General features: G+C 40.3%; 1 protein-coding gene across 1 annotated transcript; it reads left to right on the top strand.

Moving 5' to 3' along the window:
• Positions 1 to 3,389: 3,389 nt before the first annotated feature.
• LOC309417604 (uncharacterized protein) lies at positions 3,390 to 4,304 on the top strand (the record flags this gene model as incomplete). The annotated part of the gene is made up of 1 exon (XM_082015123.1): positions 3,390 to 4,304. One exon carries the CDS (start codon positions 3,390 to 3,392, stop codon positions 4,191 to 4,193), a length of 804 nt encoding a protein of 267 aa, XP_081871249.1. The 3' UTR covers positions 4,194 to 4,304.
• Between the last annotated feature and the right edge of the window lie 19,625 nt (positions 4,305 to 23,929).

Below are 23,929 nucleotides of genomic sequence, written 5' to 3'. Positions count from 1 at the left end.
TATCTGAAGGAGTGCGATGGATTAAGAACCTCTGCTGGCATAGACCTTGCAGGGGTGTGCAAAACTGACAGCTTGAAGGCAGCTCCCCAGTGTCTACACCATGAAACTGCTGCTACCAGCGAGTGGCTGGTAATAAAATGCAATGAACCTCAACTGGAGGCTTCAGGTTCACCTACCTGAAATTCTCAGTGTGTTGGACTGACAGATGTATTCACTGTGAAATCTGAAGTAGCTTCTGCCTGGAAAGGTTCCCACAAATATCGCCTAGGAAAACAAGTCCAGATGTGAGCAAGAGGCATGAAGAATAGTCCACCTGTAACTGGCTCTCAGTGGGAACAGAAAACTCTTCTCAAAGTGTTTCTTTTCCAATGAAATGGCACAATGTGCCTCTTACAGAAGAAACTAACGTAAGGTCTTTTCAGGTCTCTTTATTAAGCTATTCAATTGCAAATAAAAGGGAGCTAAACTGTAGGACTCTCTTTGTCAAGGTAACAGTCTCAAGGGGAAAGAAGGATTGTTGTACCATCTCAGAACAAGAATTCACATGTTTCAGTTTGAAATGAGCGTGGTCTTGTTCTCTGTTCCCCGGCTTGTGAGTTACACAAGAGGCCTTTCTCCTGAGAAGTTTCCGTAAGTCTCCCCAGCCATAAGACTCTTTTTGTTCCCGCTTTTGTACTCGAGCGTCTCAATCTTTTTGGCTGAAGTGTTCAGTATATATTCGCCTTCAGGCAGAAAATTAATCTAGAAAATTTCAATTTGATGCTCTAGGTGAACTTTTAGGAAGTTGTAAACAGTGAAAGGTAAGTTAATAACAGAAACATGCATGCAGCCCTAGCCGTAAATGGCACTTGCATTTTAGCAATAATTAATATGTATGTCTTACAGTATTTCTGTTGTGCTGAATCTCCGTGTCAATGGACTGAATATTTTTTGCTCTTAAGCTTCATAGATTACAACTGAAGTCATAATATTCTATGAAAAGCCATCTAGCTCAATGAGTTTTAATTGTTTCTAGCTTTATTTTTAGTTGATTGTATCTGATGCTATTTATCCCATCCAGTTCCACACCTATAAAACATTTAATATTATTTTTGATGAAACTAATTCGTCATGCAAAACCACTTTTTCGCCCTCTTCCTCGTCCCTTCAAACAACTACAGTGTCTGTAAATATTCCGCAGCTTTATTTTTTTTTCAGCAAAGAGCTTTTAAAAAAACAAAATAAAAAATAATAAAATCTCTGGTCTATCATGCCCTGTTAGACTATTAGAAAATACTTATTTTGCAGCAAATTGCTACAAAGGTGGAAATGAGGAACAGAATACTATTGCTGATAGAAAAGTATTGACATACCTGGAGACAATACACTATGTAGCACCCATCTGCTGTCCTCCTTGTAGTGGGAAGATATGCCTGCAGTGCTTTGGAGAGGAGAGCAGCCAAGATGAAAAAACTATGTACTTAATGATGTATCATAATGAACTTTTTCAGTCTGTAATGCAGTAAAATCTCTGTTATCTGCATTCCGTATTCTTCAATGACTGTAACTTCTGATTCAGATAATTGGGAATCACCAGGATATAAACCTGAAGAGTTTATTAACTTACTGGATATTAATCTCTTCCTAGTATTATTTATATAATCTGCAGCATGATCTGGCACATAAACACAGCAGGTTTAGTTTATTTTACCAATTTGATGTGAAATAACTCTTGCACCAAAAAATGCATTCAAGCTAGACCTCAGGGTACAAATCTGCATTTATGTTAACTGGACTTCACATGCTCAAGGTTGGAAGTATATCCTGACAGATTCATCAGAAAGAAGGATAGTCGGTACAGATGAAAAACAAGAAATGATCATCTATATTGCGGCATATGTAGAGGTGGAGATAGGATCTACCTTCGTTCTTTTCTGGCTCCAGGAAGATTCTAGGTATTATTTTGGATTGGTTCTTTCTTTTATTTATGTTAGCCGAGTGGAGTAGAGAAAGTCTTGGGGCAACTGAAGCCCTGTGGTAAATTGACTGAAGTAGATGCAGATAGATGATCTGTGAATTTTGTTCCTGGCATTACAAGCGAAAGAGGATGCTGAAGGTAGCTTTTCTGCACATCAAAGGTGCAGATAAAGTTTATTGTTCAGTGGGATATTTTAGCTGGATATAGAGCTGCTTCTTAAAGGTTAGACCAGCCTAATTAAACATGGGAATATATTAGACACTTAAATCTCCAGCTTCTGCCTGCCTTTATGCTTAGCATTTCATTGGTGCTGAATGCTTGTTTCATTTTTGTGTAGTGTGTTCAGGCAGCTGAAGTTTATCTAAGCTTATTTTTTTCTGAAGGAAAATATGTGTACATTGGGGTCCCGAATGCCTCTGCCTCTTTTTGGTGCTGTGTTACCTCCCTGCTGCCTGGCAGGGGCAGGAAGGGCCGTAGCTATTGTCCCCCTGTAGAATGAGTGAATCGGGTATGTTTTGTTCTCGAGGTGTGAAAAGAAGCGTCATCCAACACCGGTTTTCATTTAGGTGCTCAAAGATGACATAAAAGCTGGATGCCAGGGAGGACTATCCACCGGGGGGGGGAAGAGAAACCAGCCAGCCCCGCGCTCGGCTGTGATTGGGACTGACGGTGGTGTTGCTGGGTGGAACAGCGTAACGCTGTTGCTGCTCCTGCTCCGGCACCGTGGTGTTTCAGCTCCAGATTGTGCTGACTCACATTCAAGAAAACATGATACACAGACACAATGCACTGTAACTCTTTTCCTTTCCCCCAGTAACCTCGGTAAGTGTTCGGCTTCTTTTTCCTGTCTATGGCTAGTGTGGTGCTAATACAGCTTTACAGTTAGAATTAATAGGAGGGGGAAAGGCAACCTTGTAAACAAACCGGTAGAAGACAGATTAATCTTGGAGAGGGCATTTAAATGCAACCTGCTGTTTGTGGTACATCTGCCTCCCTTTAAAGCTGATCAATCCTGATAACTCGCCTGTCTCTACAAACTACACTTGTTAGGGCTGTGTTCTTAAATGGGAGAAGTGCTTACAATGCCCATTTACAACTGTATTCTGTTTAATTAGTCAGCACAGCCAGTGCTGCAGGGATAGATCGCTTGCCTTTAAAGATTTGAGAATGTTAATAGTACAGTATATCATTTTAATTATTATTGGATTAATGTTGTGTCTCGAAGAACATCTAATGCAAATCACAAGAAATGGCCTGGAGTGACCCAAGGGTTGTGCTTTATTAGAAAAGTAATAGGTCCATTGCTTAAATATAAAGATTGGTTCTTTCTTCAAATGTCATTCTGCACTGGGCTTCTGTGTGTGCGTATGTGGAAATGAAATCCTCTTGCTTCCACTTTGTCCACAGAAACTTTCTGTAGCTCATGCAATAAATGGCTGATACAGTAGGTGTAATGCCAAGAGATGAAGAGGAGATCCAAAATAAGAGTGATGACGAAGACCCATTTCCAAATCACGATGCTGTAACGGTGTCCCCCAGTTGCTCTGCCAGCCCTTCATTAGCCAGCCTTAATGAAGACAAGGGAAGCTCAGCAGTGCCAGAAAGACTGTCCATCCTCTCCAGCAAGGCCGTGGCCCGGGCAAAAGCCATTGCTGGCCCAGAGATGGTTAGTGGTGCTCAGGCACAGAGGACAGCCTCTGGGCTGGCGGAATGTCATCCGACAGCTGTAAATGCATCGTTTGGTGGCTCGTCGTACCCCGTGGCGGCCAGTAACCTGCAGCCTGTGGGCATTGCCTCCCCATGCTCCAAAAGCCCCTGCTGCGACGGCGACCCGCGTTCAGAGGTGCTGCAGGTCCCAAGGGTGCCCGGCAGGGCTGGCGAGCCCCCGCAGGCTGGCATTCTCCTGCCCCGGGCCGGCCCTGGGGGCTGCCGCGTGCGGCCGGCGGGGAGCGGCGCCACGGGCGGCGCGGCTCCTTCTGCTCTGGGCCGGGCGAGTTGGACGAAGACTGCAAAAGTAACGGAGACTTTAGAAAATAAGAAAAAGGAGGAAAAAGAGAAGTACCAGCTCCAGCTAGCTATGTACCGGCGGCTTCTGCTGTTGCGCTCAATCAGGAGCTTGCATAAGCAGCTGGAGCAGCAGCAGGCCAGGTTGCAGGAATGCTACGGCACGGTAATAAATACCAAGAAAGAAGTGTTGAAACACATTCTCTCAACCTCACCCTCACCTTCACCGTGATCGTGTTGCTGCATGCAGAAGTGAGCTTTGTAATGCCACCGGAGCCGTCGGTAAGCTTGCATGCCATAGGGGTGGTGTCCTCATACCCAAGAGTACGTGCCCATGTGTGCCAAGAGCAGAAAGGAAATGGCAGCAAGCAGCAGAGCAAGAAGAAAGGGGAAGGTAAAGTCTTGGGCCCTGAATTTATCTGGAGGAAACAGAGCAAGACTGTACCTGTGCAAGAAGCTGACTCCTGATGCCAACTCAAAGCCTCAAGCTGAAGTAGGATATTTGGCATATAGGTTTGTAAAAAGGAAAAAACACAAACTGGGAGAATAGTCTGACACGTGATCTGTAAAGGTGGTCGAATGCAAGAGCTGCTGCCTGCCGAATATGTGATATGGCACATCTCCCTTCTCCCTTCAGCGCTAACAAAACTTGAGCAGAATTAGGGTTTGTTCGTCCGCAAGAATACCTGAATCTAGAGAGCCAGGATATTTGAATCACTTAAGCTCAGGCTTGATTATATCTACCCAGCTGCCTGTTTTTTCACAAAACCGCTAAGGTCATTGTACATTTGCAGCCTCTGCTCTCCTATAACACTTACTCAGATTGACCAGAAATTATTGTGGGAAGGTAGGACAGTCAAGCACAGGGAGAGAGTGCAACTGCCTAAGCCTTATTTCCTTAGGAAAGCAAGCTAAAAACGAAGTCCTCATAATCTGGCGTTGCACTGGAAACCCAGACTGGCAGTGCCGGGGGAATGTTCGAGGTCTGCACAACTATTAATCTGCTGCTAACTCCCAGTGGCACTAGCGTCTGCAAATCAAGCATATTTCGTGCCTTACTGCTGCCATTTAATGGAAGTTGGTGACAATTAGCACTTTTTATCCAGGTGTATTAGACACTTGGAAAAGCCTAGAGCACTGTTTCTCCAATTGCAAGCTTAGGATGCCTGCAGGGATTTGATGTCAGTATGCAGCAAACACACGGGGGAAAGGAAAACAAAAAGATGCGACTTTTTTGTATGCATTTAAAAGGCAATGTAAGCCCCTACTATTGAACAGCAAAAATTGAAGAGTTGAATGTGCTGGTTTAGGATCTAACCCAAAAACTGATTCAAGCAGAAAAGATACTGAAAAGCTTCCTTTTCTGGGATTTAAAGGGATACGGAGAAATCTCATTTTCTTCAGGTATTTGTTTCTCATCGTGCTACCTTTCCTTTTCCCCTGTTGTTTTTTTTGTTATAGACGTTAACCTAAAGGTTAACAATCAAACAGGTTTTTGGTGTGTTTTTTTTCTTATGAGAAGGCGAGTCTGTTACTAGAATTCATATCTTTCTGAGAATAATGTGCTATATATAGGAAACTTCTTATCCTCAGCTTTTGTGTGTGTGCATGGAGAGAAGGGGGGGGGATGCGTGTACACGTGCACACACACATCCATGTATACAAGAGGCCGTGAAAGGCTGGTGCTTCGTTTTCTGCAGCAGAAGCAGGAATAGTATCTCAAAATAACCTCTGCTGTCTGCGAGGAATTTGGTTGATTAGATTCATGTGCACACATCTGTGAGCGAGGTATTGAAGTAATTCAACAATTGAAGTGCAGCACAACATTGTCATTATTCCGTCTTTGTATTTCTGCGCACCCAAAATTACGGAAGCCCTCTGGGTATGCACAACCTTGGATAGGTTTATTCATCTCCTTGGGCCCTGGTGTGGCCTCTCATGCAGCACGAGCCTGAAACTTTGAATGCAGAATTACCATAGAAACATCCTTGGCATCAAGGAGGTATCTGAAGAAGCATCCTCTACTGCCTCATTTCGGGGTTCAGGTAGCCAGGGGCCTTTAGTGGTCTGCAGAAGAGAGCTGGGGGTGGCGTGGTGACTGGGAGACACTACTCCTGAGCTCTGATCCCACCCAGCACTCTGCTCGGGCTTGGGAAAGCTGTTCTCCACCAGTATTATAGATTTCCCAGAGAACGCTTGAGTGCTAAACTCACCTCAAAGGTAATCTGTTCTGTCTTAATATGCCTCCCAAGAAAGAAGGCTGATCATGGCCAAAAGGGCTATTCGAAGATTTGATTTTTGTCTTTTTTTTTTTTTTTTTTTTTTTTTTAACTTCAGGAACTAGAACAGGCTTTTTGTCATTGGTTAACTGTGAGAGTAAGTGTTCTGTTAAACCAAGCACAAGCAAATCATTATTATGTTGCCTCGCTTGGGGAAAGAAGTGTTGAAAGGGCGCATTGCATATCTCAAAAATATTACTGAATTTTGAAATCGAATGTCAAATTCTTCCCATTAGGAAGACAGTCAAAATGTAAAATTTGTTAATTTTGGCCAACCTTTTTTTTTTTAAAAGAATGATCTTCTAAATTAGATTCAGCTTGAATAATACTATCATGTCATTGAATTTTCCAGTGAAATAAAACATATGCACAAAAATATATAAAAATTAGTAAGACAAAGCAGCAATTTTGTCTGGTAGCTGCTGAATTTGTCCTGCGTTTGTTGAAAGAATTGGAATGCCCATTACCTTATAGACCTACCTATAGTGTCAAATTTGCATTTGAGTGACTAGAATAACATTAAAAAGTACTTATCACATAATATGCAGTGCAGCAATAGTTGAGTTGTCAACCTGTCCAACTGTAAGTGCTTTGTGGCAGAACTGTGACAATCTTTGTTTTGTACAACACCTCTGATAAAATTTCTTGATCCTAATTGGTATCAGTAGGTGCTTCTGCACTATGAATATTAAATAACAAAAGATTTGTGCATAAGCAATGCTGTCTGATAGCTGGCAAGAAAATGAATCCAAGATTTGTTCTGTGTGTGCACATTCTTTCCATGTAGCGCTTTTATGGATACATGTAAAATAAACGTTAACTGAGGAAATAACATTGGTCTTTGCAACAATTTGCTGTTTAGCTGGTTGTTCTAAGTGTGGCTACTAATAGCTGGAGTTGGGCAAACCAATTAGAAGCTACATGATTTTTAAAACTAGTTTATTTTACAAGCTTCGAAAATGTAGCTTAACAGCTATGTTTTCCACTTGTACATTTCAGCAGTTGAAGGCCCGTAGGAAAGTGCCAGAATGCCATGGGTAATGCATGGAGGCATTTTTAAGTGTATCAGACAGAGCAACAATCTCAGGCTTAACAAAAGTGTGTCCTCTCAAGTTGTTCGACCTCCCTGTCTGATTAAGAGGTTTGGTAGTTTGGATGAGGTTCAACTAAATTACTTAAACTCTGTGTTTTTATCTGAACCCAAACTGCATCGATTTAGCGTTGAGAGGCACAAGCTTGAACTACTGAAATTTATGTACCTAAGAACTCGCAGGTCTTGAGTAATGACGACAAAATATGTAGTTTTGGTAGGGCCTTTCTCTCTGTTATATTATGGCCTGACAGAGCATGTCAAGCTAACAATCTCCATGAGAAATCTTCTCTTCGACTCGATGGCTTATGTTACCTGCTTTTATAACAAAGGTTGAAGTTCAATGATGCTGCCTGAGCCTTAAGGTCCTACTGCTCACCTAATTGCCTAGCCAGCCTGCAATGGCCAAAAATAATCATGGGTTTACTGTGGAAGAGTGGGATGTTTAAGAGGTGCCAGCTCCCTTTGGAGTCATTGCTATCACTAAAAAGGTGTAGCTTCTGCCTACCTAAAACCAGAAATCTTTAAGAACAAAATGGAGTTATAAACAATTAAGTGACAAAATGCATTACTGAGATGTTCTTTAATGCAAGGGATTTTCTTCTGTACCTCCAGCATTTCAGTTAGCTAAACTGCTGCCCTGGAGACTGGTCAGAGCTGCGGTTTTGCTGTTTCTGTTGCTGACGGCTATGAGTCAGCCAAGATAAAGAGCCCAACTTAATATGTTCACTTAGTACCTCTTGTGATGGCGCCACATGTGATGTGAGGGATTCGTTCACTTCCTCCTTGATGAGATTTTCTTGTGTGTCTGTCACATTCCTTAATTAGCACAGTGATGATTTTAACAATTTATAGTAAATCTATGATATTGTGGTAGACTTGTGAGCTATGCACTACTAAATGAGGATCATCCTGCACTAATATCAAAACTAAGACGACTGAGGACTCTGGGCATGACATAAGCATACAAAAGATAGATTTTTTTTTTTTTTTTTTTTTTTTTTTTAAGATGAGGTTGTTTAGATCTCCCCTGGCTCATGAGTAGACTTAGAGAAACTGTTTAGAGTTTATTTCTAGAAATGTTGTGAATTTAGGACATAAATGCATTGGAGTGCACCTTTTGCTTATGACTGTTGAAAGCAGTGCAGTAATGCAAGAGCAGGTTTGGGGTATGCTTGAATGGGACCCTACTCTGAATGCACTGGGCAGCGAGGAAATGTTCCTCAGTCTTAAAGCTCAGAGAATCGGATGAGCGCAATAGCCAGAAGCCTGCATGGTAGATGGAGAGTGGGAGAGAATGGAACTACAAGGAAAGATGTTTCAGGGTTTGATTTTTTTTCTTTTTTTTTTTAATTTTAATGTAGCACGGACAATAGCACACTGGACAGTGGTTTTTTTTTTTTTTTTTTCTTGGTTAAAGATGACCTTTTTCTTTTCCTCATTACCAAAACAACTCTTTTGGATCATTTGGCTAGATGCGTGATAAGGGGTGTTTGTGTAACTGCGGTACATGGGAGTTGTTACCCATTTCTGAAGCTGTGTGACAGTAGTTATTGTTGCAAAAATTTGCACGTACCATTTACTCCCCTAGACCTGGCTTTCACCTAAAATGAAACATGTTGAAGTCGAGTGTCTTGATGATTTTCAGTGACATTTGAATCCAGACCAGGACTTTGAGGTGGTATGCCTTGTTCAAGTCTCTTTAAGTTTGATGCATTTCTATCTCCCTGTGTCTTCAAACAATTACAAATGTCTTGGATGGTATTAATCTTTCTGGCAAAACATTGGGAAGATTTGGGAGAAGAGGAGAAGGGCCTTCCTATCAGTCTCTTGTGCTATTGAAGAAAGGGGAAGGCAGTTGTTTGTTTTTAATGAAAACTTATAGCAGGGAAGATGGCCCTGTGAAAACACTTCTGGAGGGTTTACTTAAACGTCTCGAAAATAGCAGCAATTCCTACATGAATAAAACTACAGCTGCAAACGAGTTTCCTTAATTGTATTGATCATCTTCTCACACAATTTTAGCCAAGTCTCCAAAACAAACAAAAAAGTTGCCTCCATCTCTGACAAATCAAGTCTCTTAAGTCCACAGCCCCAAATGACTTCTGTGTGCATGAGAGGCAAGGAATTCTTGAGAATCTCAATAAAAGTTACATTTTCCCCTTTGATGAGTGGGGGTTGGAGAGGAAAGGGAATGTGTGACCATTCATCACAGCTCCAGGCTCATTAGTACCCAGGAACTTTCCACTCTAAATGACAAAGAGTTTCACTGTCGCCAAAGAGAAATTGCTGCTGACCTTAGACCTCTTTTTGGAAAGTAAAATAATGGAGCACAGGAGCAGAGTTTGATATTTGACCGAATTCTACACAATTATCATGCATGTGTATATAATAAAATTAATTCTGTGTCTCTGCATTGTAGCCTCCGGCAAGCAGCGTACAATCAGTTTTGTATGTATAATAGATCACAGAGTTGTTCATGAATAATACAAATGCATTGAGCAGATACTAGTGAGTGAGGATGTTTGTCTTTGCATGGAATCAAAGTGAACATGTAATATTGTGATAATATATATTTGATGAATTCAGGTCTGACTTGCCTTTGCCATAGCCTGCTAATTCCCCGACAAGGGTTGCCACAATAATTGAGTTTCCAATAACATTATGATTATTTCCACATGATAATTTAATTGTAGGTATTTTTTAATATTGTAATAATGTAGATTTGTGATTATTATGCATTTGCATGCAGATTTTCATGGTGACTTGGAGCACATCCCTACATTTATAACTTAATTTCCTATATTATTGCATATATATTTTGGGATGAACTCATTAATGCAAACTAAAAAAAAAAAAAAGGTAGGTCTTTTTAGTAATTTTGCTTTTATTATAAATGGCTGAAAGCTTTGCTCATTTTTTAGACCAGTCTAAACAAGTGAATAAACAAAAGACAACTGTAATTCACGGATGGATTAATTTTAAATAATAATATAATTACAAATCATAGCAGATTTGTCTGAGGTAACTGGGATGCAGACTGGTACAAATTTTGCTTTACTTAAACAAAACTTGTTTAGTAGGGTCTGTTTTCCATTCTTCCAATTCCCCTGCATAATGTGTTGGCAAAGTAACATTGGAGCAAAATTAATGGGTGCCTGTACAAATGGGTATAACAGGGAAGTCTGAGCATCTGGACCAGACTAGGTATTACCTGGGCAAGCAGTATGCCCAGCAAGAATAGAATTGGGTATAGAGAGTCGTGACATTAGCGCGGCTTTTAATCAGTTCGTTTGTCCTCTCTGGAAAGAGGCTGGTTGCTTGCCCGATAACAACCTTCAAACTGCGTTAGAGAACCTCACCTGAAACTCAGTGGGGGACAAGGAGGTAGGCCTTTCTCCAGAAATAAACTCTGCTCCATTAACTGGAGCAGACATTTGTACGATCCTGCGAGCGTCCTGCTTCAAATCGGAGAGCTCGCTTCCAGCCCTACCTAAAATTTGAAAAGGAGGAAATGTTTTTACCTAAATACTTCTGTTCTGAAAAGAAACTTTCCAGAGAAAGTGATGTGGGGTTTGTGTGTTCGTTTTTCCAGTTTGTCTCAAGTATGTGATGTTGAAGGAATGTCTCCTCCATTTTTCACCTGTAAGGCCTCAGCTCCTCAAACCAAACTGCGGCCCAACAGAGGTAGCATTTTTGGTCTCTTCCAGGTTATCCCGAGCTGGCAGGTTGGATTTCCATTGCCCATATGGCTGGCACATGCCATAGGAGCTAGGAGAACAGGCCTGGTCCAAATCTTCAAATGTGGAAGTCTAAAAGTAGGGACTGGAATACACAATTTACTGCTATCCTTTCACATCATTCTTCAGTAGCTGTGGATTCTGTTACTTCCAGTGTATTTAGGCGCCTGTTGCTGCTTTTGAATGTATTCCTCTAAATTAACAGCATACAAGACAAAATGAGATCAAGTCCCTTCTCCTTCATCCTTCCTCGCTCTGTGGACCCAAGGGTTGAACAGAAAAATGAAAGCTTGATTTAGACAGTAAAGAGTGCAGCTATGATTCTGCTGTATAGGATGATATCTCTGGCTACCTGTATAGGTAAATCAGATTCTGTCCTGAAACCCACCGAAAACATTTTGATCCAAGTCTTTTGTAAATCCAGTCTCCAGCTAAGAAGCACTTTGGCAGCTGACACCACTGGAAGCAGTATCAAAACATGAAGGTGGTTCCATCGGCAGAAGTTCACAAATCTGTACCTGTACCTTGTGGAGGGCAAGTGATAGCTCAGCACAGGGGACCTGGAAGATCAGTCTAGCTGTTACTTTGTTTTATAATGGGCCACCAGCATAAAATTAAGAATGTCTTTCATGCTGTAGCATGAGCTCTTAAATGATCTCAGATGTTGTTTTGCGCACGGCGAGCACCATAGAGTATAAAAGTATCATTATCTCAGTAAGTCCTGGATGCAACATGTAATTCCTGCTTGTTGTGAAGATACCCAAGGTTGTTTCAGACACCAGATGATTCATAATCAGATGATTGTTTTCATTACTATATGTTCCTGATGTTACTTATACAGATATGATAGATGGGTGTACATAAAATTAGAAGCAAGTCTGCTGAAAAGCACTGATTTGTGTTCCGTTTAAGAGTAACGCATGTTCATGAGTAATTTTTTCTGATGAAAGAAACTGAGACTAAACTTTTGTAATGTGGGGGATGAAGCTGCCCTTGCCTCTCAACTTTTCCAGCATCACAGAGGCTAGGGCTTGGAAGAGATCAGTTCTTTTCCCACCTTTACCTGATGGGCTTTGAACTTAAGCCACCTATTTGCCCAGAGAATGTCAGAATTGCTATATTTTAAATTGGGGGAAGTGGTGTGGAGTCCTTCAGCCTCTCCTATTAGTGTTGCTTCTAATTCTATTAAAAAACCCTGAGTTTGGCCCAGGGGCAAGGCAGGACTCCAGGTGGGTGGCTACTGTGCTCTCCACGGCAATACATGTCAGTGCTTCCACAGGAGAAATTAAGAACACTCTCCCTTCCCTTGACCTTGCACACAGAGACAGAAATGCGCGATTGCCCGGTGGCCAGGATCTTTCCCTGAGGAGGGCAGGGGGAATTTGGTTCAACTTCATTCAGGAGGAAGATGGGTTTGCATCCAGGTGCCAGTCAGTAAGGTGAGGGGTAAAAATGTCTCTCCCAGCTCCTGTGTCACAACTTCAGTGCATTGTGTCCTTAGCTTTGCTTGCAGTACGTGAGAAGGAAGTGTTTAATTTCGGGTCACTTGGAAGGCTTCTTTTGATGCAAAATCATTTATTGTTGCTGCTTTGTTCCTTTGGTTGAAGAAAAAAAAAAAATCACCTTTGGTTTTCTGGCAATTGTTTTTTCCATTGTTTGTGAAGCAGCAGGACCATGTCACTTCTGCGTGAGGCACAGGTATGCTCTCTTGTGCACAGACCAGCATTTCCCAGCCCATTCCTAAGGAGAGCATTCCTCAAAAATCGTTGAAGTAAGGAGGTATTTGTGTATTGCCCATCTTCTCTAGTACTTGAAAATGCATGATTCATGGCCACCAGTTGTTTTTCTGGTAGTGGGGAAGGTTTATGGGCCATGATCCTGGAAGTCCCCCACGTGTCAAATGATCACTGATTGTATTGGAAAAGGATGCCTCAGTGACAGCAGGCCAGCCCCTGGGTGGAAAGAGGTGTCCCTTGTCCTGGAGAAATAACTGGTACGGATGACTGAGACTTGTTGGTAGAGCTCCATGGAAGTCCTGCCTCTTAGTCAGGGCTTAGCAGCATCCGGACTCAGTGAAGGATCCTTCACTACAGGGTGCTTGAACGTGATTTGTTAGTCTTGTCAAGGAGGGTATAAAGGTAGGCAAAAACTGAACATGCCTTGAGGTCCCTCAAGGGATGCGCTTTTACCACAACCTCTGTCTTTTTGGGGAGGGGTGGGGGGGTGGGGGAGAGGGTCAGAAAGGCTGCTAGAATTTGCAAAATATAATCATTGACCATTTTCTTCATCAGCAAGACCTGTAAGAAATCAGTGATGTCTCTCTTGAGAGATCAGTGGTGTCACCTCACATGTCCTCAGGGTGCCAAATCGTATAAAACACTCACTTTGAACGTACTGCACCGTGATAAGCTCCAAATCCCAAGGCATTCATTGTGTGTACATTTTGTTATATATAATGACACACTGAAAGGGCAATGAAGCTGTGAAGGGATTGCTGCATGTCTAAAAGAACTTATTCTTTCAACCAGTAAAAGAAAGGAAGACTTTCAGAAAAGCAGTTAAAATAATATAATTTAAATGTAACAAGTGATAAAATACTAGAGAGAATTCACCTGTCATACGAAGACATTTAAAACATGAGGTCTTCTGTGTAACATAGATATTTCAAATTGGACCATTTTCCTGGTAAAGCAAAAGACATCTTCAAAAAGATTTTAAAACAGCTGATATATATACACACAAAATTTTAAAGCTGACACAACCAGCATAATGGAAACAATTATTTAAAACAGTGGATTTGAAGAATAAAGCATAAAATGTAGTCATTTCATGTGGTCATTCTAGACAACATATGAGATGCTGTGAGATTTAACAAGACCAAATTTGGATGTGAGAATCTGGGAGTTTTTCAACAAAGGTGATTTTGTAATAAAACATTTCAGTGCATATAAAAATTACCCCTAGAGATGTCTACAATGCTAACAACAATATTTTGAAATTAAGCTAAAAAAGACTCATGTTCCCTTCAACAAAATTCCATGTGAACATATTAAAAATTCTGTATGGCCTCAGTGCACCGGGTCCCATTTTCCAGTAGAAATACTTTTACCTACAAAACATATGGAAATGTATGCGAGTGTTTGCTTGTATTTCTAGTGCAAAAGTAGTTGCCTTCCCTAAACTTGACACAGAATAAAACTTGAGGATATGAAATCCCAGTCAGCAAGATGACCTAACAATTGTGCAAATGTGTTTCAGATGAACTTTAAATGCAAAATTCAAATAGGACAAATAATTCATTTGATGTTATTTAAAAATAAACAAGGACTCATTAAAAAAAAAAAACAAACAGAAAGTGAATTGGATAGAATGGTGCAGTTGCATCTTCTATTACCTCAGTACTGGCCATCAATCACTGTCAGTTAATTATCATTAAGATTGCATAAAATAAGGCCCCTGTGGGAGCCGGGTAGTCTGTGAGCTTCGTTCTTTCATTAAAAACAAGATAAACAATATAAGCCTTCTTGGTTTTGTTTTTTTTTTTTTTTTCATTTGTTTGTTTGGGTTTTTTTGTATAGAAGGAGATTATGTGGGAAGGTGAATCTTGAAATTAATAACTACACTGACTTACCATATGTATTGCAGAGAGCAGGTAATAGGACAAGGGATTCAAAATTAATTTTGTTATTTGTTAAGAAGAGTTTAAAGATTTTTTCTCTTTTTTTTTTTGTTTTGTTTTCCCCCAAGAAAACAGTAGGATTGGCCTTTCTAAGGCGCAAAATTTATGCGATTTTTTTGAAGAAATTCTAGCTTCTTAACTAACTGTGCTGTTTCTGTGCAACATCCAGTTTGGAAACTTCCTTTGTTAAAAAAAAAAAAAAAAAAAAAAGCTGAAGTCACATGACTCCGACAAGCAATTCTCCAACAGAACACAAGCCAGCATGACATTCAGTACGAGCTGTGGATACAGAAGTTTTCAGAGGTGGTCTGAGGGCCCATGAGCACTTAGCTAACGGGAACAGGGATGCAGTCGCGGACAGGAGCAGCTACTGTTATTTCCAGGCTGCTTCCCTGCACTGATGGGTAGCAGCTCACACTCTTAAAATGCTGAAGTTTATTTATACTTCTCAGCAGCAGCGCAAACCGGGGCTGGTACCTAAGCTCTGCCCAGTTTCTGCCTTTGATATAAAGCTGGTTCCGAGTCAGCTCGTGCTTGCTCAGGCTGAGGATCACAAGGCTCTCCTGCCCAGGCTCTCTCTCTGCAGAAGGCTACAGAGATTAGAGGAAGCCCTGATGATTTTTTCACATCTCTAAATAATGATGTAATATGGAAAAATGTATGTTATAGATAAATTTGTTTGTTTGTTGGAATTCGGGTTTGTTTTTTGAAGTGAGGCTTCCTTAACTCAAATGTCAGAAGTAGTGCCTTATAAACAAGAACAATTTAAAGGCTGAAGCCTCTGGGTCCAAAGGCCTCTCTGTTCAGAGAAAAAAAAAAAAAAACCAACAAGAAAACACCCTTGCGCTTTGAATTAACCACGTTATGGCCAATTGCCCAAATAAACCTCAGAGCTGGAGTCACGTAAACGCAAGTGTTCCCACCCAGATGTCAAACAAGCAAAAGGCCTGTAAATGAGACAACCTCAAACCGAAATTAAGTCTTTAGCATTGGTGAGCAATGGTTTCTAATAAGGAGGAGTGAATGAATGACTTAAACTAGAACAGAGCTGCCCTGTTTAGGGCTCCTCAGGCTGAATACAGCCCATCTGCTCCATGTCAACCTCTTTCTCCTGGGAAAGCCTCTTTGCCTGCACATATCCAGGCTGCAGGCAGCACTTAGCCTGTGATGGGCAGCCAGGTGGTCACTAGGTAGAGACCTGCGTTCAGATCGGGTCAGGTAACTCTCACTGCCTGTGCATCCCATTTTTCTTTATTGGGTATTTTCTGATGTGTCAGGAAAGGTTATACTTTGGATAAAACCTCATCAAGTAAGCTAATTTCTACTCTTGTGTCTTCTCTCGCTGTCATGTGTTGAGTTTCTTCATTCCTATTTGGCTATTTCAGAAGGAAGATTCTCCAGTGCCCATTTTATTTTGCAAGGGTTGGGTCAATGTTAGCATGTCTGTAAACTTGTAGAAGGGAGAATTAGGACATAGCAGAAAGGGACAGCGCATCTTGAAAGAAAACTAAGACGGAAACCCTAACCTCTTCTAATTTACATACGGTGACATTTTGCAGAAATATTGTAACATTAGCAGTGGCATAATGAAATTCTGCCTATCAGCCATGGAAGGAATAATGTTACTGTAAAGGTAACCTGTCCACAGTTTGTTATCAAGAAAATATTCATGGCAAGAAATATACATTTACCAATGAGTGTTAAGAACAGTATTTTTTTCCTTATATTTTTTCCTCATGGGCTATCCATCTTCCCCTCCAGATTTACTGCATGATCACACCCTTTACATGCTAATTATGTGCTGCTCTGGTGAATTTGTTAGTAGTGACACTTTGGGCACCCAGTGGGACTGCAACTCATTATGTGGCAATGTCCAGATATATCAGATATTATTAGCTGTCATTAATCTGCTGTGGAAACATTGAGTGCACAGCCAGGAGAGAGACCAGGAAATAGAGTAAAAATGAAGTCTGCAGCCGCCCTGGCCCCCAGAAGGTCAGAGGGCAAATCAGCAGGGGAGAAGAATACACCTTAAAATGGCCAGTGCTTAGCAGCAAGCTTTTAACCCTTTATAAACCAACATTTCCAATAGAAATGATACTGGTTTTAATGTCTGTATGACTACGCTTTACCGGAGGAAATGGAGATACAGTCTCTCAAACTACTGCTTTCTAATGCAATTTTGTAGAGCTCCATCCCGGGGATAAAAGTGTGTGAAGAGGAGGAAGAGTGAGTAACACGCAGTATCTGTCTCAACGTGGATGGTGCCAAAGCAGAAAGCTTTGAAATTAGGCACATGTTACTCAGAATGGTATTAGCTCCCCATCTCCATCTTAAGGTCATATTTTATAGAGCCTGACCTGGTAGTTGAGAAAATCCTGCAGGAGTGAAGAGTTTGCTCTCGCTGTTCATCCAGACCTGTAATTCCCGTGTGTAAGCACAGGAGTTTGCCTCTAGATTGTGGACACGGTGCTGATCAGCCTCTGCTATGCAGCTAAAAAACACAAATCACAATAGGTTGCATTTTTGGCATCAATTCTGAAAAATAGACACTTGTAAGAGTTATACATATCTGTGCTTGTGCAGCATTAATTACATGGCTCGGAGTGTAGAAATAAAAACAATAAATAAACAGAAATAAAAAAAAATTCTTCCCAGAAAGCTCCGCAGTCTTTCTGATCTCCAAGATGACTTGCAGAGTACTGCCTAGGACTGTAGGCAGTCCTATCTTCTTTCTTTACATCAGCTAGTAAGACTGGAAGAAACCAGGCAGGCTTTAAGGCAAACTGGGCCTTCTCCGGTCTGAAATAGAAACAGGAAACACCAAAGTAGAGGCTAGGGATCTCTGAGTTTAGTGGTGACGTATTAACTAGACAATTTTCAGAGCAGGGGAAAGGCGATGGGTTGGTTAGTCTGTGTGACTTGATAACTCATGGGTGACTTTTGCTACTGTAAAGGGGCAACCTGAAAACTCAGTGACCTTAAAATAAAAGTGAATAATGACATAGGGGGATTCAAGATAGGAAAAACTACATTTTATCAAAGAACGTAAGAATAATCTTTTGTTTCCAAGGTTGCATGGACCTATGCTCCTCTACCTAGAAGTTGCAGCGCTTTAGTTAGGAGGTTTATACAAAAACTAAAGGAAGGAAACGAAATAATTCTAAAATTCTTCAACAAACGACAGTTTATACTTGTTCAGGGAAGCTGGAGCAAAGTTCTTCAGCCAGTTGCTTGGAATTTTCCAAGTAAGCCACACATCTGAGCTTCCTGAAGGAATTTGGGAAGTACTGGTTTTATTCTCATTAAAGGGGTCTAATCTAATGCATCACAATTTTTCACATACTATGACCTTTGTGTGATCTAATCTTATCCTAATGAGGATAATAACAGGGGAAAAAAAAAATGGCCTGATGTTTTATTTATGGACCTGTCTTCAATTAGACAGACTCTGATAAACCCATGCAAAAACAATAACCATGGGCTCAGTTTTAAGTTGTCTTAAATTCGGCACAATCCCACGAAAGAGAAAACAATGTTAGTATTTGGTCAAATGGCTCCCATTAATACTTCCTAAACTAACAGCCATTCATGAACTCAGGTTCTAGGAAAAGATTTAGCAGTCATTTTGGTGGCATTGTGGGTTTTGCAGAAATACCCAGAAGTGTTATGGAGTACAGTGTTAGCCATGGGGCAGGTGGCAAGTACCCAGGGAAATAAAGAAGAAGTAGTTTTATCATTGGTCTTGGACCTTTGCAATTTTGGTGTTACAGGAGGGTTTGTTTATTTTTATGTGAGAGCAATGCAATATCAAAGAAGAGTTACAGTCTAATGGTGTTAATGTGGACAAAAAAAATCAGGAAAGCCATTCTGAGTGCTGTATGAATGCATTCAATGCGTCAGTCACAGATTTCTTTTTTTTTTAATAGTCTTTTTCTAGTGTTTATGAAATTTTACAAATATGGCATGCTTTGCCCTTTTTCCAGGGGAGGGGAATAAAAATTCGTTCCAGTTCCTTTTTCCTTTGAGTGCTTCGAAGGACTGAACATGAGGTGAATACCATTTTAGTGGTAGGTTAATGAGTTACAGGTCAGGCTTATAGTGGAAAAATTGCAGTCAGCCTCCATGGAGCTGTGTTTGCCAAATTTGCATTGATGAAGCTGTTACGGCAGGCTTGCCTTTTTTTTTTTTTTTTTTTTTTTTTGCATGGAGGAACATGTTTGTTATTTGCCCATCAAGATTATGCTGTCTTTTCAGTGCCTGTGTTGCTCCTTATGATCCTGCAGGCATTTATTTTCACATTTAACATGATACGCATGAGTAACCCTCTCTCAACTGGTGGAACTAGTCAGGTGCAAAACGCAGATGTATGTACTCTGTAGGGCTGGGGCCCGAGCAAATTCCACAGAACACAAAAGCGCATTGCGTTTTACAGAAGTCTGCATCGTTTCTCACCCCATTGTGTGTAGCAAGTTGAATAGTTAAGTCTTACCCAAATAAACCTGCATCAGCAATGTTACCAAGGCTATCTACACAGCTGTCTGTGATCTTTATTGTACCAAAAATGGTGTGTTTGCTAAATGTTGTCAAGTTTGGTGTTTTAAAAGATGGCTCTTCGATATATGATCTCAGAATTGTTTTCAAAGCAAATTCCTAGGGGTATGTTTTAAAATGATTGTAAGTTGTAACGTAATGGAAGGAGAAGGCCATCATTTTGAATTTGGAGTGTGGAGAAGAACCAATAAACAGAAAGTTGTTTGGTTTTTTTTTTTGAGAAAATTATTCTTTTTCTTATGACTCAGAAAAGTAGGAAGTGTAGTGTAAAAACCCTAAGAGCAATTTTACCTTCCTGGACAAGCATGAATACCTTTAAGAATATCCTAATCCATTTGCTTTTTTTTTTTTTTTCATGATCTGCTTTGTAAAAGCTAATAATAGTTATAGATTTATAGTGTATTAAGTGTGCAAAGTTCGTTGTAATTAACTTTCAGAAAGCCGAATATGGTCTTAAGAAGCAACATCAGCTCTGAACTGATGTATTTGTTCAGGAGTTGCTTTGGTGTGTGAGCCATTAGATCAGCTGCAACATTCTCAGAGGCTGTGGGAGGGCCTTGCCTCCTGAATTTTAGGGTCAGGACATCAGGATCTGATTCTGCAATTCCTCTGCAAATGACTGCAAGTGGCAGGGCTGTGTCGCAGCTCCGCTCTGCTTACCTCATGCAGCACTTCATAGCATGCAACAGCGGCAGCACAGTGAGTGGTAAGTGCCATAAATTACCCTACCTGATGTAAAGGGTAATCAATATTTAGGGTGATTCACTGTTTTTGTGATGTTCACTGGGAAAAAATGGAAGGACAGACGAGTTAAGGTTTAGATTCATTGCAGCTTTCCTGAGGTATCTGGTCATTTATTCATTATCATCATCACTCATTTAGGCGATTTAGGCTCTTGCAGAATGAGGTCCTAGTCAGCATGAGTGAAAGGGGAAGAACCCGATCTGAAATTACCGAGCTGTGAGTTGTCATTAACGTTTTATTTGAAAGGATTCTCATGCAGCTGAGACAGGAACAAGAAAACACAACCAGAACAGTAACACCACCAAAACTCAGGGCAACTTTTCAAGACCATCTCTTGAAACACCTAAAGATTTTTACTATATTTTCCAAAGCCACAGATGTTGATATTTTTTATAATTACTAGTGGTTTTATTTCATTAGCACTAGAAGAATGGAAATCAGAGCCCTTTTGCTACTGTTCTAGCTAGAAAAAAGGTAGGAGTTTTCTGAACCCCAGAAAAATATCATTTCAATGGATAAAAGAGATTAAAAATAGGCTGTTTAAAGTGTGTGGAATGATGAACATTTGAGAATTCATGTTTCACTGCCACAAACAATTACAGAAATTGGGTTGCATGCGTCTATCCATGTGTCTGTGTTTATATGTGCTGAAAGTGCATATTGTTGGATCAACGGTGAGTAACATTCCACAAGTCTCCACTAGACAGTTGTAACTGTTTGTTTCAGATGCAAACAAATTATTTCACAACATATCATACAGATGAACAAACCTTAAATTCAATTTAATTTCTTTTAATGAGGAGTTACACTATGCAGCACCAAAACATGATAATTTCCTAGATTTATTAGGTAATCTCTTTCTAAACACATCAGGTGTTGACTGAGGTTTTGTTTCCTTATAAGCATTGTGGTTACACATTCAATTTTTGAACTTCACTCTGCGGAGCATTGTAGAATCAACTGCCTCTGGAAAAAAACACCCACAAAACCCCCAAAAACTTCAGCAACAAACGAACGTGCGCACACACACCCCCAAACACCACTGAAGTGTTTTTCAGGGGAAAAAATGTAGAGGTTCATGGTGAATTTTGCTATTCCCCTTAACAAAGCCAAGGTTCTGCCCTGGTGGCCTGGACCTAGCGTAATGCTGCATTAGGTAGATGCCCCTTCTGGATGTGTTAAAGGTACTAGTCATCTCTCTCTCTCTTCCTCCTCTGTGCACCTGAATCTACCCTTGACAGTGAATTTTGATGGCATCTCTTTTGAACAGCTTTATGTGATTGCTTCCATCCATAGGTTACTTTATGCGAGTGGATTTGCCACAGAGCACTTGCCCATTAGCAATCTCTTCTGCAGGCTGCTTTAAAACCTGCTTATGGTTATGGCCAGATAAAAGCACGTGAGGTCAGTTTGGTAGAGTGGAGACAAATACTTTAACATAAGGTTTTCTATTCTGTGCAAGCAGCTAATAAAAGTGCCCGCAGGTGTTGAGAATTATCCTTCTCTTGGAGATTTCTTTACAATCTGAACCTAATCTTGGCAAAAGCTTTGGCAAGGATATCTGGCACATTAATTAAATGACTTTCCCTCCCCCACAGGTCTTATGCTGTAACTTTGATTAACCACTTCTGTGCCCAGGAAACGAACTGCTGGGTAGACATTATCAGTTTTGCAGGTGTATGGATGTTAGCGCTAACATGGGATTCCTCCTTTATCTAGATGGATGCTCCTTGCTGTTTCGACACCGCACAGCTTTCCCCCAAGCTACAGCTACAGGGATCCTGCCGGCACGTTACGAGATTTTAGTGTGAGGGCCTTTTCATTCAGTATGTATCTCTGGATGGCCTCTACTGAGGATTTGCAGACACTTAAGGGGGAAATGCCTGACTCCTCCAGAGCTCCCCCTCTACTTAAATGGCTTTTCCTTGCTGCAGTATCACAGCTGTGAGACATCAAAGCCAGTAGCTGGTGTGGCAGGACACGCATTCCCAAATCAGCCTCGGTGATGAAAGGCACAAATACAGGTGATTTGCAGTGACAGGTTCCATATCTTACAGTGTCATTTTCATGAATGACTTGGCTAATTAAATTTAATGTGGAACAAGAGCTTGCTTACATTCTGCCAGGCTTAAGATGTTCTTACTCACACCTTACTTAAAGAACAATTCCTACTGTTGAATAAGGGCTCCAGGATTTAGCCCTCTGTTAGCAGTCTTCCATAAACCCTTTGTTTTCTTAACATGTTAAAAACCAAGGCTTAATGGGTTCATGATGACATCAGTTATCAAGATTTGTGTGGTGTTGGCAGATGTTGAATTTTCAGTGGAAAACCATTAAACAGATTTGAGTCAAGGCAAGTTTCACAACATGCACATATTATACCGGTGGTTACATGTGTTGACTTCAGCTTTATTTATTACAAAGGAAAACAGGCCTGTACTTATACAACAACAGCAACGAGAAATTAATCTTCCCAATAGGAAAATCAGTCTTGTCTTGTTAAAGGTACTCAAAGTTACATATTGAGCATGCTGAGCTTGCAAAAACTATGTCTGCAACTTTCAGATTTAATAAATCTAAAATTAAATATTAAAAAAAAAAAAGCTTGGGTACCTTTTATTTTTGGACATCCAGTATAAAGAAGGCAAAATTTCAGAAAGTGTTGAATGTCCATTCTTTGAGAGATGTTCTTTCCAAAGTGTCTCTAGTTGAGCACGTGTTTGTTTTCATACCTGGTTAGATTTATCATTTTTGAATGCTGATTGCCCATCAGCTCAGAACACATCAGTACTGTACTAGCTCTAATATTCTTCACCATTAAAAAGTTTTTTTGCCATATGACTGCAAAGTTTGCCCAGTAATGCTGTCTAGACCAATGATGGTGTCCAAGCCTACATATTTTGTGATATGTACACAAGAAGCATATGCGAAGCATTGAAACCAAGTACATGGGGAGAAATGATTTTTCAGATAAAATCGTTATCCAATATAGTCAACCCCACCCAAACCCAACAAACCAAAATGGCAACAACAACAAAAATAAAATAACAGTTCCGTTTTGTATATATGTGTATATGTATAGTACCTTGAAATCAGATGGTTTCTTCTCTTTTAGTTGCTGCAATGTTTTGTTCATACATTAATTAGGACTTCAGTTTGGAAACGTACTCATGCAGTGCACAGAAAGAAAAATGTCTTATCTCACTTTCTCCTCAACTGTAAATGTGTTGAAGACTTTATATTTTCCTGGAAATTAAACTTCCTTCAGTTGTTATGAATTACTTCAGGTTCTGCTTATGGAGAGGCATTATCAGGAGGCATCTAATCTGGTCCTTCTTGTTAGAAGCTACCAGTAAAGTTGTTCTTATAATGCAACTTTTCCTCCCTTGAAGTTTGTTCTGAATCTTTGAGTGTCAGTGCTGCTGTCAAGGCATGAAGTGTTCTGAATGCCAGAATTCATACTGACAGTGACTATAAGGTTTCAAGGACTAAATAAATTCTTTTTAGTCATATGGTACACTACATACAAAAACATTAGAATATCAAGTGGGGATATTGTACTTCTTTGTGTTTAAAAGTAAATAATTAACAAAGAAAGGAAAAAACCTATCATTCCAACTTTCATATGGAGAAACACTTAATTTTATATTGTTTTTTTTTTAAAGATGGTTTAGGACACTTTAAGGAAACTTTTGTTTTGAAATATGCATATTTAAAAAAATTGAAATGCTTTGCAATATCGCTTTTATTCAGAAAATCTTAAAAAATATTTCATATTGAAATATTGCTTTGATATTTTGTGATTCAAACAAATTTTTAACTTCCAACAGCCTTTCACTTTATTTTCTTACCATTTCTCTTATTGAATATTATAGCTGCGCA

This window comes from Phaethon aethereus (assembly GCF_964289735.1).
Source record: "Phaethon aethereus genome assembly, chromosome: 2".
In the NCBI taxonomy this organism is placed as follows: domain Eukaryota; kingdom Metazoa; phylum Chordata; class Aves; order Phaethontiformes; family Phaethontidae; genus Phaethon; species Phaethon aethereus.
The sequence above is the reverse complement of the archived record's forward strand: the minus strand, read 5'-3'. Positions and strand labels throughout refer to the sequence as shown.